The sequence below is a fragment of the Drosophila tropicalis genome, unplaced genomic scaffold (assembly GCF_018151085.1).
Source record: "Drosophila tropicalis isolate 14030-0801.00 unplaced genomic scaffold, ASM1815108v1 contig_302, whole genome shotgun sequence".
Lineage (NCBI taxonomy): Eukaryota > Metazoa > Arthropoda > Insecta > Diptera > Drosophilidae > Drosophila > Drosophila tropicalis.
In genome coordinates, this window is record NW_027172757.1 from 218,416 (window position 1) to 236,376 (window position 17,961).

A 17,961-nucleotide genomic window follows, 5' to 3' on the forward strand; every position below is an offset into this window, starting at 1 on the left:
TTTAAGTATATTAATAGAAGACTCTGAACAGATTACATGGAATAGAAGGTGGTAATCAGAGCAGAGGACCCTAAAAAGTTCATGCATGGCATAGTTATAAGAACAACGACTAAGGGTTAAAGGAATAATAGGATGTCTACTCCGTCTACATGGTACCGACAGATTTACCTGAGCTAATAGCTCAGGCCAGTCAATATCACCAATTAGGAGGTTGTGCATTAAATATTATTATTAAATGTACATATTAATAAAATTTATATATTTATCTTTGTTTAAAAAAAAAAATAATTTATCATTATTAGAGATTTCAGAATCGGCTTCCATCCATTTCAACGCTTACCACATTATCCTCCGGATCAAAGATGTAAATTTGGTAATGCATAAAATAACTACATATAATTCCAATTGCGTGTTTTATTTCTCGACCGCAGTTTTGTCAGTTAGAGATAAAAGTGCCCAAGTCCTTGTAAGGGCGTTTTGATGATCATAAAATAATCGTTAATCGAAGCAAGTCTCAACTTATCCTTTAAATTAAGATATTGAAATATTTGTATCCAAATATTTGGGTCTAACACTGGTTTGTGTTTCCATTTTTGTTTTTTTTTTTTTTTTTTGTTTCTTTAATTCTGCTTGCCACGATCATTGCGAATAACCTAAGAAACCGCCAAATGGCAAATTTGTGGAGTCCTGATTTTTATTATGACTCAAAAAAAAAGCTTTCTTTTATTTTTAGAGGCATATCTACCATGTACATTTTTGTATAAAAGTCCGCAAACAAGAAATAAGAAGTCTCAACAGAGTTTAATACTTTTGGTGTAATCGGTAAAATGGAAGAATCAATTAGAACATCAATCTAAAAGAGATGCTATTTTCTATAAGGTACGACGACCAAAATGTGCAGAATTCAAAATATCAATCACTATTTAAGACTCTTGACATAAAATGCTCACTGGGTTATCGATAAAAAAAAAAAAAACTGTTTTTTGTTGGTTTGCAATAATTGTTTGCTGGGACATGTTGTTTTTTGAGTAGTAAAGAAAAAACAACAAAACGGAACTGATGCTTTGCGGATCATGAAAAAAATGCGAAAATTATGAATAAAACGATACATAATTAATATACTGCAAACAAAAGTGACAGTGTGCTTAAAGTATATAGTAGATTAGTGCTCAAAGCAAAAATTGTGTGAAGTATTGAGTGCAAGTAACAAAAAAAAAAAACAGGATTCGCCTTGCGTCCTCTCAAATGTAACCTAACGAAACATAATGTGAAACGAGCAATAAAAATTACTATTTTCATATGTAAAAATAATACATATTTATATAACTGTATAAAATTGCAATTTTTGTGTGTAAATCAAAACTTAGTTCCACAAAAACATTAGGTGAGTAGTCGTTTATTAAACAATATTTGATTATTTAAAAATGGTTTCCCCTTTTCCGTACAAGCATATTGTTTTGTTCTTTGACACGTAAAACGGTAATTCGTTCAGGTGTGCACCTAATTCCAGGTGACTCATCGAAATCCAAACACCTTAAAGTTGATAGGCCATTTAATAGTCCATCAATTATAAATGTATGTATGTATGTACATATGTTTCTCTGCAGTGAATGCAATTTTTGCCTGCAAGCGCCAAGTACTTACCATATACTTTTCCCTTCACTCGCTAGCAGGCCTCCCTTCATACCTAAGCAAATTGATTATCAAGCACAGTGGGTCATGAATACGCACATTTTATTATATTTTTATTTTGGTTAAGCATAATTTTGTTTGTTTCTTGTTACGTAATCTTTGGTAATAATAAAAAAAGCTCTGCAGTGTAAATTAATAAAATCGAATCATTGTATTTATTATTTTAAAAAAAGTTTTGAAAAAAAGAGTAACGCTAGTTAATAAACGGCCTTACCACGTGAAAAGCCCACTGTGCTTTCGGTGCATCTGCACTTGATTTGCACCCAACGCGCACTAAGCCATTTTCTCATGGCGTCTCTCTCTATCTCTCTGCCCTCCCCCAAACTAAACAAACGCGCGCCTAGTCATCAAGTAACGGCATATTGTGGAGCTTTATTTTTGCTCGTGTTTATGTAGATGTATGTATGTATTGGTCTCCCTGCCAGTCTGTTTATCTGTGTGTGCGTTCATTCACTTTAATTTGCTTTTCGTGCTTATTATTTATCGTATTTATTTTGTTTTGTTCTATTTGCATTTTAGTCTTTTTTAGACAAAATAATATAGACAAATTGTAATTATCTGTCTCTTATTGTCTATTTTGCCATTTTGTCCCAAAGACCACAGCAAACATGTTTTTTGCCAACACACCCACACATAAATACATATACATACATATGTCTGTATCTGCAGCTGTTTGTTTATATACAGTGGCTTATAATTTTGTATGCACACATTAAGACTTTCGCTTTATTTATTTTTCTCCATAATATTCGTAAATCATAAATTTTTATACCACGGAAATTGTATATCCTTCATATTAAGATTTTAGTAAAAATTTTAAAGAACTATTTTGACGATATCCTTAGATTTGGAAAAAAAAGCAAATTCAATAACGAAATTGGATATTCTTCGTCTCCCTGTTTCTATACAAACTAATCTCTCAGTTTTTAAGATATTAGTACAATATTTTATAAGAATATAACAAATGTAAATATGTACAGAAATAAAGTAGAATCTACATAGATTTTGCTCGTCTTTGTAATAAGAATGCTTTTCTCATGTGATTCTCACTGTGTAGTCAAGTTTTTTCCCACATGTCGTGTGGAATTATGATTGAATATTGGATTTTCACTTTCCCATCATCTCACGCAATGCATCGCTGATTACATGGCGGAACCATTGCGCCATTTGATGCCTTTTGCTAAGGCATTTCATTTAAAAGTAGAAATCAATCATTTTAATTGCAATTTGCAAACGAATTTATTTATTTAGACACAAATCCACACACAGTCCCATACTCTTAGTGAGTGGAAGAGGAGGAGAAAAAATGAGGGCAGGTCAGTACAAAAGTGTCATCGTCGAAACTATGTATGTATGTAAATTCATTTACATTTATTACGCAGATCTTCATTTTTCATGCTGAAAAAGTTTCTTTGCCGTCTTTCACATGCCGACGGCACGCGCTAAGCACCTCACCCCACACACACCTTTAGGCAAATTTATGCCCAGGGAAAAACAGAGAAAATGTAAATGTGAATGTAATATAGGCGCACAAGTCGCATTTTATCGTTTGCTGTATAAAATTACGCCATGTTCTCGACGTCGCGACGTCTTCGTCGTGAACGACTTTTTCTTCTGCGGCAAATGCATAATGTGTGTGTTTGCGTGTGGGTGGTGGTGGGGCGTCTTTATGGCCTTAGACATTTGTGCTCATTATGTAGATGGTGGTATATGCAGACATTTATATACATAAATATATGTATGTATATACATATACACTATATATACACTATCCTAAGCTAGGTGCACATCAGTTTTGATTTTCATCATAAAATATTTATACTGATATTAGTTAATTTGCACGGAATCCCTGACAAATATACAAAATACAAGTCAGAGTCAATTATTAAACACGTATGGGAAATACCCCAATATTTTATTGACTATTTAATGGCAAAGTCAATGTACATACATATGTGACTGTAAATTCCTAATCAATCGTAAGAAATTCACAAGTTTCGATTGGGAACCTTTTTTAAAGCATATTTGGATTTTGTTTGTAACCGATGAAACTAATGGAAAGACTGTAAAGTTTATCATGGTGTTGAATAGATTATTTACATAAGTATGCCTATGCAATTGTTATAGAAATATGTATGTATATATAGACTTAGGCCCAATGACTATACATTTTTTGGTGTTAAAATTTAATTTTCTTGAGTACCATTTTAAACCGTGCTTCGACATTGTATTTTTCGGTAACTTTAATTGGTATCGTAGCTAATTCTAAAAAAAGTGTATACCTTTTTTTCAGTTGGTTAAAGAGTATTTAATAATTCGCTGAACTTCATTTGGGTCTTAACTAATTGGGACGACAGGCCAAGATACTTACCAGGCCATAGTCGTCTTGTACCCATATCAAGTGAAAGTCCTTCATCCTCCTTCTCCTGCGCTGCCGTGGTGCTTTTGTTTGAATGACCTTGCCTATGACTTACATTTGTTTTCCATTTCTTTTCATGGCTTATAAAGCGACAAACAAACAAGAAACATAACTACATAACACATGGCTAACTCTGAGCGCTTCTTTTCCAGCTAATACTTAAAGTGGGACAGAAATTATATAAGAAGAAGAAAAATCTTCAACTAGCCTGGTTAGGCTCCCTGTGATATGCTGTGAGTAATATATTGGTTCCCCTCCCATTATCATCATCATTATCTGTTCCATGCATGAGATTTCTTCTTGTTTGTATGTAGTAAATAGATATTTTCAATTTCAATATATGTAAGTACATTTATAATATGTATTTGCCTCATTTGAACGATAAAAGACATTTCTTCTTCTTTTTCATAGCTTCAGTACGTTTGCTGTGCTATCGCAAAATGCTGCGCAATCAACCGAATGGTTAATTATTTTTATTTTTTGTTCAATTTTCTCTTTATTCTTACCCGATTTTTATTCTGAATTCGCACTTTTTTTTGTTGCTGGAAACGAATGATTGTGGAACCGAAAAATCAGAAAACAGCATAAATTTCCAGTTAAGCTAAAAAAAATTCATTCTAAGAAAATAGAAATTATATTTAGTCTAAATCTTGAAAAAAAGAGAAAATAATTAGTTTTTTACTGTTAAAAATTGCAAATTAATGAAATTAAACTAACATTTAACCCAAAACAAAACATTATATGTAGTTACTTTTAACAATTTAATGGCTGTCCGGATGTTTAATTCACTTTATACAAGTGAGTCAATATTTTTGCTCAATCGAAAAAAAATTCTCTAATCTATGTTGTCACGCTCTTCTCGAGGAGTCTAAATTTATAAATCGTCCAACGTCAGTGATAAGAATGTTACTTGTATGTACATACATTTATTTGCTATGCGCTATCAATTCACTAAATTTATGTACTACTTATGTACATATATTAAATGTATGACTAAAATTCTTTATCGAAAAACAATGCAAAATACAAAATGCAAACCAATGTAGTTAATATTGCAATCAGTTCTTTCACAATTCATTATCTTGTAGTTGTTTTTGTGTTGTCATGCCAATAAGTAGATGGCTTTCCTTATATATTTTATTGCTATTTTACCATAGCAACTTTGGCCTTTGAATTTAATCCTGTTGTAACTCGGAATATAGACTTCCTGCCAATGATATTATGTTATATTTCCAATACTCACCAAGCATTTAAAAGAATTTTTGATCTCAAACGAATATTTTTCGAACCTCTTTTCCAATTAAATACTCAGACATGAGCTCGTTCTTTGATCATATAAAACTCCTTTTTCGGGAGAAAATGGTATCTTAGCTACGGCTTAATGAGTTGCTTTTAACCCCTTTTCTTAAACAGTTTTGGGTGATATTTTCAATCATAATAATTTTAACCATTTTGTTCACTTTCTCGTTAATTTTTTTTTTTTTTAACAAAAAGATTGTGGTTTTTTGTGAGTAAAAAAGTTTTCAAGGAAAAAAATTGCTTCATATCCGTTCTCAAATTATGTTTTCTGTTTAGGTTGCCAAAAAAACAAAATTACAAACTTTGATTTCGCCAGTAATGAGCGCTTAATCTACCTAGCTTTTACCCATTTATTCCTCTGGTTACTAAAATGGTTTACGCAGTTTTCTCTCGTATCTCAAATATTCCGCTTTCAACCAAAAAAAAAAAAAAAAAACAACAAAAATTTTTGTGCGACAAATTGCATTACTCGTGTTTCGATGATTATCTGCCAATTAGCGTTTGGCAAGAGTTTCGCTGATCTATGAGAAACAATTGTGTCTTTTGCAGTTGGAAAAGTTTTTCCTCTAATGACAGCTAAATGGCTATTAATTGACTCACATACGCCACAAAATAACGATAATGATGATGATGATAATGATAATGATAATGTTCAGTTCTTGGATATCTTTTAGGTTCTGAGTAAAGATGAAAGCTGCGTCACGTATGGGCAGTTAATTCAATTCTAATTTGAAGGTCGTAGGCGGTTGTTTTTGTTATTGCGTTAGAGTTGGCCTTTTTTCTCTATTTAGTTATTTATTTAGTCAATTTATTATCAATCAAGAAATTCTCACGTAGACAAGAAATGAATAGTTCGATATATGTATGTACATGTACATACATATGTTAATTTTCGCTTCCCGACTAAATTGAAATTTTCGATTGCCTCAACTTTGAACTAACACGCCCACTATCCACACACGCACACACACAGATACATACATACCCATTAATTTGTCAACCTATAATTTGTAATTTTCAACACGCCACGCCCCATATTCACGTGGTTTTCGACATATTTTTAGGGGAGTTATTCAGATAACTGTAGCTAATTCCTAATAATATAACAATTAGGCTTTATTTATTAAAAGTTCCTAGAGCACTTGCAATATAAGCATTTAATCTAATTAAATAGTGTAGATTTAATTTTAATATTACACTATCTAAGCGACTATCTAGAAACCGACTTTGAGATGTTTTGGAAGTTAGAAAATTCTGAGTCTAGCCATTAAAAATTTTTTTTTTTTACTTTTCGAAGCGCTTAATAAAAAAAAAAAGCAAAAACAACAAGAAGTATGCATTTTCCTTAATGTGAGCTCTAAGAATACACAAAAGGATCAATCCTCAAGGAATCCCCAAAGAAGGTTTCCCTATAAGAAACTTGTGTGAAGGAACTTGTTAGGAATTTCAATGAAAATGTCCTATGCATTAGGGAAAAGGAATATGTGACTAAATCTCTTAATCATAGAATTGAATTAATATATGTAAATACATAAAAAAAACAAACTTTAATCAATTTGCGTTTATTTTTATGTATGGTCGATAATGTCGCAAAAAACTTCAGAGTAATAATTTCTTAATAAATTCTAGTCCCACAAAGTACTAGTATCTACTTCAAAACTGGTTCTTATTGACTGTGAAAGAATATATGGATAATTGGCAACTTCAAGAACACTGCCCCAAGTATATCGTGACAAGATATCAGCTTTTATATTTACTTTATCACCGGGTACGTGTAAATAATAGAAGAAAATGGAGAAAAGTATACAAAACTACTGCTATCAACCGTTCATTCAACTATGGGGGCCCCCGAACAAACCCTTGTTCCAATGCTCTCCCAATAGCTCTCTCGCCCTCCCGGTCCCACTGAACTACTTACATATACATAGGTGTTGCATAGATCAACGTAAGAAAAAAAGAACAAAACAAAACCCGTCTAGTTTAACTCAGCTGCGGGTGAGGCGAGAAACTTGTTTTTCAGGTAACTTGTCGAGTTTGCCAAAGAAGTCACACCATATGTTATTAAAATATTAACGAGGGATGTTTTATTGAAGTTTACAGAGATATATCTGTGGTTTTTCAAATTAATGTGGATTATTTATTGATTTTATAAAGATTTTTAAAATCAAAGAAGAGTTTTAAAATCAATTTATTCAACTAGAATTTAACAACGAACGTCTCTAAATTTTGTTTTTATGTTTCATAAACGCAAATGAAAATCAATGTTTTATTTCATTTTTTAATTTCTGCTAAAATTTATGATTTTCTTAATTTAAAGGGTTTTTAATCCGAAACCAAAGAGTTCCCGATTTAGGTTTGTATTACAATAAGTTGTCTTTAGTTTGACTGAACTGAAAAATTGATTAGTTTATTCTTAAAGCTTAATTATAAATTGGAACATAAAATATATTGTACTATTTAGATTAATTGGTTAATATATTGAACTTTTTAAAATCATTTCGAAAAAAAATCTATAGAAAAGAATAATTTCTTTAACGTGTGTAGATCAATGACAAATTATCATTTGTGGCATTTTAGTTATAGTTTTTAAGATAATAATTAACACTTGAATATTAGTAAATAATTATTTAAACTAAACTTGAACACAGAGAACAAAGTATTTCGAATTTTTGAACTAGTTTTGAAGTTTATGGTGATTCAAAATATTATAAATTTTAGAGAAATTTAAAAAAGTTAGTAAAAATTACATAAATAAATTGGTGTTTTAATAATCTGAAGATGAGTGTGGTTTTTGTTTTTTGGGACAATCTGCGACCGAACTGCTTGTCGAACTGCTTGCCTGCTGCCTGTCAGTCACTGAGTGAGCACAAAGCGATAACTATGAGCACCACAGTAGCGATCGAGAAATCGAGAGACAAATGTACACTACTAGTTATAAGTATTTGAACTAAACAAATGTATATTTGAAAGATTAGTTATTTTGCTCTGTCCTGTGCACATTTGTATTTGGAATTGATTAGTGTTAATGTCATTGAAGTCAAATCGCTTTGAAATCGCTCTGCCGTCTCCAAAGTTTTACCTTCAGAATAATGAGCAATGTATTCTCAAATGAATAGATATTTTTGCTCTTCGGTCCATATTGAATAATAAAATTGTGAAATAGCATTATATATTTTCGTTTATAAAAACCTAACCAGAAATAAATGCCTAAATTGTAAAAGGATATTAAGGATATTTTTTAATATTCCTAATATACAGTACATGCTTATAGCCATAAACTATGCAAGATCTATTACTTCTAAAACTTATGCCACAAATATATTTTCCCGTCAAAAGCAATAGCAACTAAAATCGTTACGATTTTTGCTTTGTAAAGACAATAACGTGATCCTTTTTTTTAAATAATTTTTTGTAACGTTATTTTGAACTATTTAATGTATATTTAGTCCGAGTACTTCTGGTCACTAGTGTTAAGAGAGACACAAAGTGGAAATGGTTTGCTCTTTGCCTGCTGATGATTCCATTTGCAGTTCAGTTTGAAGAGCAAACGCTTCGCGTTATGAACTTGTGCCAACTAATCGCGGACCCCACGTATCGATAGACTAAGAAATATTAAATAAAATATATACATATATATCTATTATATATGTAAAAACTCATGCGTATCTTTATATGTACATATATGTGCATATGTATGTGTCCGATGTGTGTTCCAATTTCATTCAAAGAGAGTAAACATAATACTTGAATTCGGTTTATGATCTATGTAACCAGTGAAAAACGAATGTTGAAAACTTACAACAAGCAACAACAAGAACAATATTATAATGGTGGGTCTCATTATCGACCTTCTGGACTGACAACTGATTACCTATTGCGTCTCTCATTATCTCTTTGCCCCTTTATTTTTATTTTGAAATTTTTGTTTTTAAATACATATGTATATGTACATTTCCGCTCTACTAAACTTCAAAATGAAACAGTGGGAACCTTAAATATAACCCTCAACTTTTAATTTTTTGTGTGTGAGTGTGTCTGTGGTGTGAACTCTTAAAACTGTTTTACTTTATCTAATCGCCAGTCAGGCCACTAAAAGTATAAAAAAAACACAGTGCAACAACAACACACTGAAAAAATACACACACCTATACATATTTATATATATATCTATATTCATATGTACAAATATATATTAGCATTTTATTTATGGTGTGTGCCTAAAAACATTTTCTGGAAAAGGTGATGAAAATGATTTGCAAAACTGTGTTGACCATAAAATGAACTTTCTTTGTTTATTGTTAGAACGAAATTGATTTAAATTCAAATTAAAATAAAAAAAAAAAAGGAATATATGTATGTATAATTTATATTTAATACCCTTTGCCAACCTCCACGTTAAATGTGTGCTAACACGAGGGCCTCATGTGTAAACATGTGGCAAGAGATAATTCTTTGTTGTATAAAGACATTTAAACTACACATATAAAAGATATAAATAAACAAGTCTGAAATGAGTGGAAATCGTAACCAACGTGGACTTCCTTTTTTAGGACTATTGTCATGCATTTTCTCAACTCTTAAAAGTTTTAATGTACACTCCGGGAAACTTAATTAAAGACCCCGCTTTTTCTTAGAGAGACATTTATTGTTAAATTGGAAATTTCAAAACCATTTAAGCCGGTTTTGATTAATGGTTGGTTGAAAGCTTGAGCTATAGCTATGTATAGTATGCTATATAAGGACAAGTGCCCGGTTACGGGGATACTTGCGTTGTTAAGTCCCTTTTAAATGATTGATATCTTGAGTTGATATCGGACAATGGGGATCGTTACCGTATCGTTGAAGAGTAAGTGCGTTTGGGTCCCTTTTTGAGAAAGAAATCAAATCAATTTTAGCAATTTTTATAATAGAAATGTGACAAAATACTGCAAAGGCAACAAAAAGATTAAAATTTAAACAATAGCTTTCTTCTACAAATAAAGATCTACCCAAGACAAAGAAATAATTGTGTTTCCTTTTTCTGGCTTTTTTATTGTCTTATTAAATAAAATTTTTTATTGTCTTTTACGGTAATTTGATCAAGTTATGACGGCAGTTTTAAATTTACCAATGAAATATGATTTGATATAAAATTATATACGCGTGTGAACCAAAACGCAGGATGGACCAAGTCCAGGACCTACAGTTTAGAAACTTATTGGCCATGTTGCTGCCAGCATTTTGGCCATAAACATATGAGATATGTACATATATATGAGAACTTATTTTTACTTGCAAATTGTCAGATCTTCCGATCTTTACTAAATTATATGATATGTATATAAATGAATTGTTGTAGTTAAGTAAAAAATTACAAACCATGTAAAAAGTAGGTACCATTTCAATATTTATTATACAGGTATTTTGGAGTTTATTAGTCAACCTTATAATTACAAAATGTATATACATTTTTTAAGCTTTTTTCAAAATTTCACTGTGACTCTTATTTTAAAATAAATGTTAAAAGTAGAGAGACACTCTAGGGCCAAATAGATGAGACACCACTTCGACGAATTAACTAATTCCCCCTAGGGACACACTCAGAGTCAAACGAACTCGTGTATGAGTGACTCAGCGTAGGCTTATCTAATTCTTAACGGAAAATGTGCAAACTTTTTGTTTAAGGTTTAGCATTATTAGATATTATTATGCCAACATCGATTCTAAGCCATCCATCCATCAATCAATCAACACACACACATCCACATAGATACATAGATAGATGAATGTGAATCAATAAAATACACAACACTCTTTTTCTTTTACCCCTTAAAGTTTGCCAGTCAGGCGAAATCTATTGAACTGTCAGTTCTATATTAACCAATTGACATGCATGAGGCGTAGAAAAAAAAAAATTATTTTTGATCTATGGGGAAGTATAGGGAAGAGCAAAAGAGAGGGAAGGATCTTTAAAGCCTCGAGTCTTTCATTAATGTTGCTGCAAAAGTCTTAACAATTTATTAATTATTATTATTGTTTCCGTTGAACAATTTGATAGTAAACATCTTTAAGAGAGCAACGCTTAACATTATTCAATATTATTCAACTACTCGATAAGAGTTTTCCTAGAAGAGAGTACCGGGAAAATTGTTTACTCTCTTTAGACTCAAAAGTGCGATCCATTATGAATCATTTGTCATTTGTTTGTACTCAAAAGTCATTAATTAAAAAGCTTTGTCGAAAACATTTTTCACATGACTAGAATGAAAAGTATAAATATATATTTTTTTTACAGTGTTCGCGCAATTTTCTTTTATTACTCCATAAAGTAAAGCCATAAAATACAACTAAGTTGTATTTAAGCATGTTTTTTGTTTTAATAATTATCCTATAAATATATGTATATTTCATATTGAGGCTATTAAACAACAGTTTCGAGTTTCACATATTAATTTTTGTCCACACATTGTGCTTACTTACACATGTGTGAAAAGTTTAAAATTAATTAAAATAACCATTTGCTTAGTGTTTGTAGAAGCGCAATACAAAAGAACTATTTTTCATGTTTGGCTTGGCTATTAAAGCAATATTATTATACCCTTGCAAAAAGGGTATATTAATTTTGGTCAGAAGTGTGCAACGCATAGAAGGATATCTGTTAATTGCTGTGCCGAATTCGATCAAGATCGGGTGACAATCGGCCGACAACAGTGATTTTGATTAATAACTTTGTTTTTCCCTATCTAAGCCGTTTCGCAAACATTAGACTTTAAAGAAACCCTTCAAAACGTTTTTCCACTTTGAAGACCATAGGTAAGGAAAGATTAACAAAATAAATTTTGTAAGGATATGCAAACTTCGGCGCGGTCGGAGTTAGCTTCGGAACTCTGGTTTTTTAGTTAATCTTCACAATACAATGCCATAGAAAATTAAGAATTTAAATTTTTAACTCAAATATTTGTTTCGGTAGCTTTTTGAATAAACTTTCTTCACAAATCAAACTAATAATAATACTAATAAGAAATCTGAATAAAATATTAGTTTATAAAATATCTAATACTAGGACAAACAATATTAAATTGCTTTTAACTCATTACAGATCGTTGTTAGAATTTTCTGAGATTAAAAAATGTTTGGATTTTTGAAATTTTATTAAAAACGTTTATTACAGAACTGCGAACATTTCAAGATTTAGTTTGTTTTAATAACTTTTATTAAATTAATTTTATTAGAATTTGAATTAGAGTTCAAATCATTCTAGAAAAATTGAAATTTTCTACTGAACATGTCTTAAATTTGTTTGCTCTCGATACTAAATGCGAAGAATACAACTTATTTTATTTTAAATTTTAATTTGTTGGTAGACTATTTAATTTGAATGTTTGTAGTAAATGCCCTTAATGTTTAACCAAATTGCACTGCCTCGACTCTTCGATAGAGACTATATGCAAATATTTGCATTTGTTGTTTTGTTTTTTAACGACCTCTAGGCAAGGTACAACACAAATGTTTATTCAAATGACACCCAAGTCTAGCCTCCTGCCAACAACTACATCCCCCTACCCAATGATCTATATGCCAATGATGCGCCGACTTTTCGTAGCAGTTTTTGATTCGTTTATCGATTTGCCCAGCCAACTGAATGTTTTATTAATGAGAAATCTTTGCTTTCATTTTAGTTCAATTTAATATAGGATGCTGCCGAGTCTGGATACCCTGATGCGTTGCTCGAAGCGAGTTTTGCAATCGCCACTGGAAGTGGCTGCCGCTGCCCAAAAGATGCGCAATGGCGGCCACAGTAAGGCCATTGGCGGTGGAATCTATGGACCCTTTACGCCCGACAATGATCTCAGCTGCTCCGGCCGTGGCGATTGTGTGAATAACACGTGTGTCTGCGACATCCGTTATGCCGGCGACGAGTGCAACATTTTCAATTTACCCTACTATGCCGGAATCTCCACCGTTTTCTATGTGGTCGCCTTGGTCTCGGTGATCCAGTTGCTCATCTGCATTGTGGCCGAATATCAGCGCCTTAAGCAGCCATCCGTACTGCGAGCCTGTCGCATAACCACACAGAAACTGCTCTACTTCATGGTCTTTGTGGCGGCCTCTTTGCGTGGTGCCTACTTCACCACTCCGGTTAGTTTTTTTACACAAAAAAAAAACACATTATTGTATTTTGATTCAATTCAATTGGATTTAATTCAATTTAATTTAATTTTTTATTCCAGTTGGAAATGCAACCGCAATGGGCCGTAACGCTGATGTCCGCCTACTATCCATTGCTCATGACCTGCGCCTCTTTAATTGTCTGCATGTGGGCAGAGGTAAGAACGAAATGCACAACTCAACGAATGAGCTAACAAACCAATGGCAAAAACACACACAATGCAATTCATTAAGTTTGTAAGCTGACAGTAATCTGAAATTGAGTCAAAACACTATGAAAAACTATATAGACATTCATTAGATTGTCTCAAAAGAGACCAGAGTAAATGAATGATAGTGTTCAAGATTGAAAAGCATATGTATTAACTAAAATTTATAATAATGTCAGTCATTTAGCATATTGCTTATAGATTAAAGTTAGGAATTGCGTTCAGTCCTTCAAATTAAAAGAATAGAGAAATTATTTGCTCGCCATTGAGAATATACGCAATATTATTGTTATAATAGCCTAGTTTTCTTCAACTATAAAAAAGGATTGCTATTTTTCTGTACATTAAAGTCGTGAACTCAGCATTAGCTCATAAACTCTGTAGGTCATTTCAGACCCATCACTAGATCAATTGGCTAGTTGCCAAATCTAAATTTTATTAATACATTAATCTATATGAATACATTATTACTTCTCTAGAGTAAAGTTAGTAGTTATATGAAGTTAAAAAACAAGATTTTTTATGAAAAAAGTCAAAAATGATCTTAAATATAGATATTTTAAGTTTCTTGAAGGAGTATTTTCTGTAGATGAAATAGTTGCTAATTAGTTTACTTAGCCTTATAATCATTATATATTCGTGGAACCAAGCAAACAACTAAGACCAACACCAAGCCCAGTGTTGACATCTTTTCCTTGGGTTCTTGTAGAGTCTAATGTATGCTAATGTTTTTTCTCTTTACCCAGAAAGTTATTGTATACATAGTAAGCTAGCCATTAAAGATAGACGGAGAAAACGAAACAAATGGCTTCCGGTCTAGTTCAAGTATTACTGTCACTTCACAATAGTTGAATATAGTGTGTAGTATAAAATGAGTGCAATATTTTTGAGTACACCAAACTACTGTACAGTACTTTCGAGTTAGAAATGAATATATTAATGCAGATTTCTAGTATGAACTTATAAACACATAAGAATGCTGCACGATTATTCGAACCATTTAAATTTATATTGATTGAATATACATTTCAATGATTGATCGAATCGTTTCAACAGTTAGAGTACTCTGAGTATTGTTTTTGTCACCGAATAAATGATGGAACTATTCATTCGAGTAAGGTATTCTAGAATTTCAATTTGTTTAAGTCTAGAAGGTCATCTATGCTGACAAAATAGAATCAGTCGAGTATGAATGAGTTTGTCTACTATGAATGGATTACAACTCAATTTCGATTGATAAAAATGTCATTTCCCTTAGCGATACATATGTACATAAAGCCATATTTAGTATTTAGTGTCTTTGATAAATTTTTGAAATTGAGCCATTGTGGCAACTTTCTGTTATATTTTGGATTGAATTGTTTATGATTTATTAGCCTAGAATTTAGATAGTGCAAGGTTACACCAAGCTGTGAAAGATATTTTTGTTATGGATCTGTTGAAGATGAGCATTGAACAATCTTTCATTTCCCTTACACTGCGCAAAAAGCCTAATACTCTTTAGGCCACTTCATATTTCTAGATGGAGTGCAAAATTTAAATTTTTTCAAGTAATTTCCTATCTAATCTCTAGAATAGCCATGAATGAGAGTATTCATATTTTAATTGTGACTAGCTCAATTTTTTTCCGCTGTTAGTTATCTGAGAGTGGGTCTAACCGAAAAAAAAAAAAACAAAACAGATAACAGAATTGAGGACATGTGCACTCAGGAGTCATAATAATGATTTATTGTTAGTATTGTGTTTTTGTTGCTGTTGTTATTGTTATTCTACCATATCTCACTCTCTCAGGCATTAATTAAACTTACGTTCGATGTGAAATTTGCACTTGTTTTTGTTTAGACATTGTTTTTTCTTCTATTGTTAATTTCTATTCATTCTGTTTTTGACTGCCATTGCAGATATTTCATCTGCGAGACATACGCTGGGAGAAGTCACAATTCCTGTCAAAGAGTTTCCTTGGCTTCGTGGCCTTCAATTTCTTTTTGTATAGTCTTTTCGGGATCGAAGTTTTCAACTCATTGATCAATGCGGAACGTCGGGACTATGCGCATATATTTAATGGTTGCTATGCTGTGCTTTTGCTAATTGTCGTGGTCTTCTTTCTCATCTACGGAGTGGAAGTTTTCTTTAAACTCCGCGGAGGATTCGTCTACGATCAGACGGGCAAAATTTTGGGACCCAGCGAGGCAATTGTGAATGCCTCGCAATTGCATCAGTCACGCTTTGGTTTGCTGAGTCAGGCCATTATGCTCATTGTGATTGTTGGCTTTCTTACCTCGGAGACTTTGGGCGACTTTTGGAAAACTAAGTGAGTAGTTTATTTTCATTTGATTAATTTGTTAATACTTTATACTAAAGAATATTTTCGTCACACTGACACACACTTTTAGGGTTCCCGTCAATTCGCGCAATTGGCATGACATTATTTTTCGTATTGCCGAAATCGGTGTTGCATTGTGGTTCCCGTGCTGCTTGTGGAATTCGATGGCTCCTGAGCAACTATGGATATTAAATCCTCGCAAACTTCTGTCCCGCCAAATCGATCCATCGATACCAACATTGAATGCAGAGACAAACAAATTGTCACCCGAAGAGGGTCAATCGTTTTTGAATAAAAAGGATTGTTGGATTTGCTATGACAATGATAAGCCAGAACCATTAATTCAGCCCTGTCGTTGCACTGGCGATGTCAGTTCGGTGCATCATGAGTGCCTGAAACGATGGCTAGTCGAAAGTTGCAGCAATTCAGAGGCTCAACTATCCTGCAAGGTGTGCGGGCATCCCTATGAGATTGAGAAGACCAAAAAGTGAGTTCTAATTTCTGTTTTTTCTACAATTTTTAAACTAAATTCGTTCTCTTTCTTGCATACAGACTCGAGTGGGACAAAGGCTTCACCATTCAACATTGGTCAAAAACAGTAATTCTGATTACTTTGATGTGTGTAACTGGAGCAGCCGCCTGGGTGGTCATACAGATGTATGTGGACCCATTGGTTAGAGTAATGACAGTTGGTGTTGCTGTTCTCATTGGCTATGTGTGCGTCAAATGCTTGGGCGAAAACACTGTGGTGGCCTATCAGCGGGCCAAAGTCAGTTCGATTAATATTGTGACCAGTTCGGAGATGGAGAAACTTCATACCATATGCGAGGATGTTAGCGCCAGCACTTCAGCCACTGCAGCAGCAGCTGGAGTTCACTCATAAAGTCCCGCCGCCATCAATTAGAAGCCATAAAGGAGATAAACATTACCACTCACAAACAAAAAAAAAAAAAAACGAAAAACAAACAAAAACACATCATGCCAGACATTATCCTAGTTTAGTAGGCGTTTAGCACAGATTTTTGCTCAATGCTCAATTAATAGTTTACATTTCATAATTTTAACCCACTTCCTTGATCCTTTTCTCTACTTCCTCTTCTCTCTCTCTCTCTCTGTATTCTTCCTCCTCCACAAATGTCTGTGTGTATGTATGTATGTACATGTACATAGATTTTATAAGAGAAGAAAAGTTTTGAAAACGGTTCGATTAACGAGTCAATTGTTTGCGTCTCTCAAATTTTAAAACACGCGTATTTCCGAAACAAACTAAGCGAGTTGTATTAAAAGAAGCCAAATATTATATAGTCTAAGCATAAGTCAGAAATTAAACATGAAACATGATTAAATCTTGAGATTATCTAGAAAGCGTTGCCAAGTAGGAAAGTTGTATGTGGCCAGAATATAGGCCAGTGGCATCAGATTAGCTGATGATTATTAGTTTATAGCTTACTTAACATTTAGATTTACCCTTCATTTACAAAGAAATACTTATGTATGTATGCTATATTGTTTTCTTAAATTTTGTTCACTTGGCGAATATTAGTTTAAGTATTTAACTTTAAATATGATTTCTTTTCTTTGTCATATTCTAATATTGGAATATTTAAGAGTTTTGTCGCATAATTTATAAACTATTTATAAAAACACGGTCCCACTACACACACAAATACATACACATGCAAACAATGATTAAACATTACAAACCCAACAAATACATTTAAAGTATATATATATAAATATATATCTTAAGCTACCATACAATTTATGTGATAAATCAGTTAAAAAGTAATTATAAACCTTTATAAAAACAATCGTAAATTGGAGCACACATTTTTCGTCAAAAAAATTATTTGGGTGGTATGTACATTTTG

The 17,961-nt window shown here is 32.4% G+C and overlaps 1 protein-coding gene across 3 annotated transcripts; it reads left to right on the plus strand.

Annotated features, from left to right (window-relative positions):
- The first annotated feature begins 1,042 nt into the window (after positions 1–1,042).
- Positions 1,043–17,918, plus strand: LOC137572428 (uncharacterized). Of its 3 annotated transcripts, none has more exons than XM_068284186.1 (6): positions 1,043–1,384; positions 13,069–13,528; positions 13,621–13,716; positions 15,669–16,078; positions 16,161–16,577; positions 16,643–17,918. In XM_068284186.1, the coding sequence occupies exons 2-6, from the start codon at positions 13,085–13,087 to the stop codon at positions 16,971–16,973; spliced, it is 1,698 nt and encodes a 565-aa protein (XP_068140287.1). In that variant the 5' UTR covers positions 1,043–1,384; positions 13,069–13,084; the 3' UTR covers positions 16,974–17,918. The 3 variants fall into 3 exon arrangements, with proteins under 3 accessions (XP_068140287.1, XP_068140289.1, XP_068140288.1); XM_068284188.1 differs by lacking the exon at positions 1,043–1,384 and adding an exon at positions 4,288–4,344; XM_068284187.1 differs by lacking the exon at positions 1,043–1,384 and adding an exon at positions 9,097–9,240.
- The last annotated feature ends 43 nt before the right edge of the window (positions 17,919–17,961 follow it).

Coding starts and splice junctions, on each gene's coding strand:
- LOC137572428 (XM_068284186.1), top strand. CDS start 13,085: ATGCTGCCGAGTCTGGATACCCTGATGCGTTGCTCGAAGCGAGTTTTG. Junction 13,717..15,668: donor TTGTCTGCATGTGGGCAGAG/GTAAGAACGAAA, acceptor CTGCCATTGCAG/ATATTTCATCTGCGAGACAT. Junction 16,578..16,642: donor GAGATTGAGAAGACCAAAAA/GTGAGTTCTAAT, acceptor TCTTGCATACAG/ACTCGAGTGGGACAAAGGCT.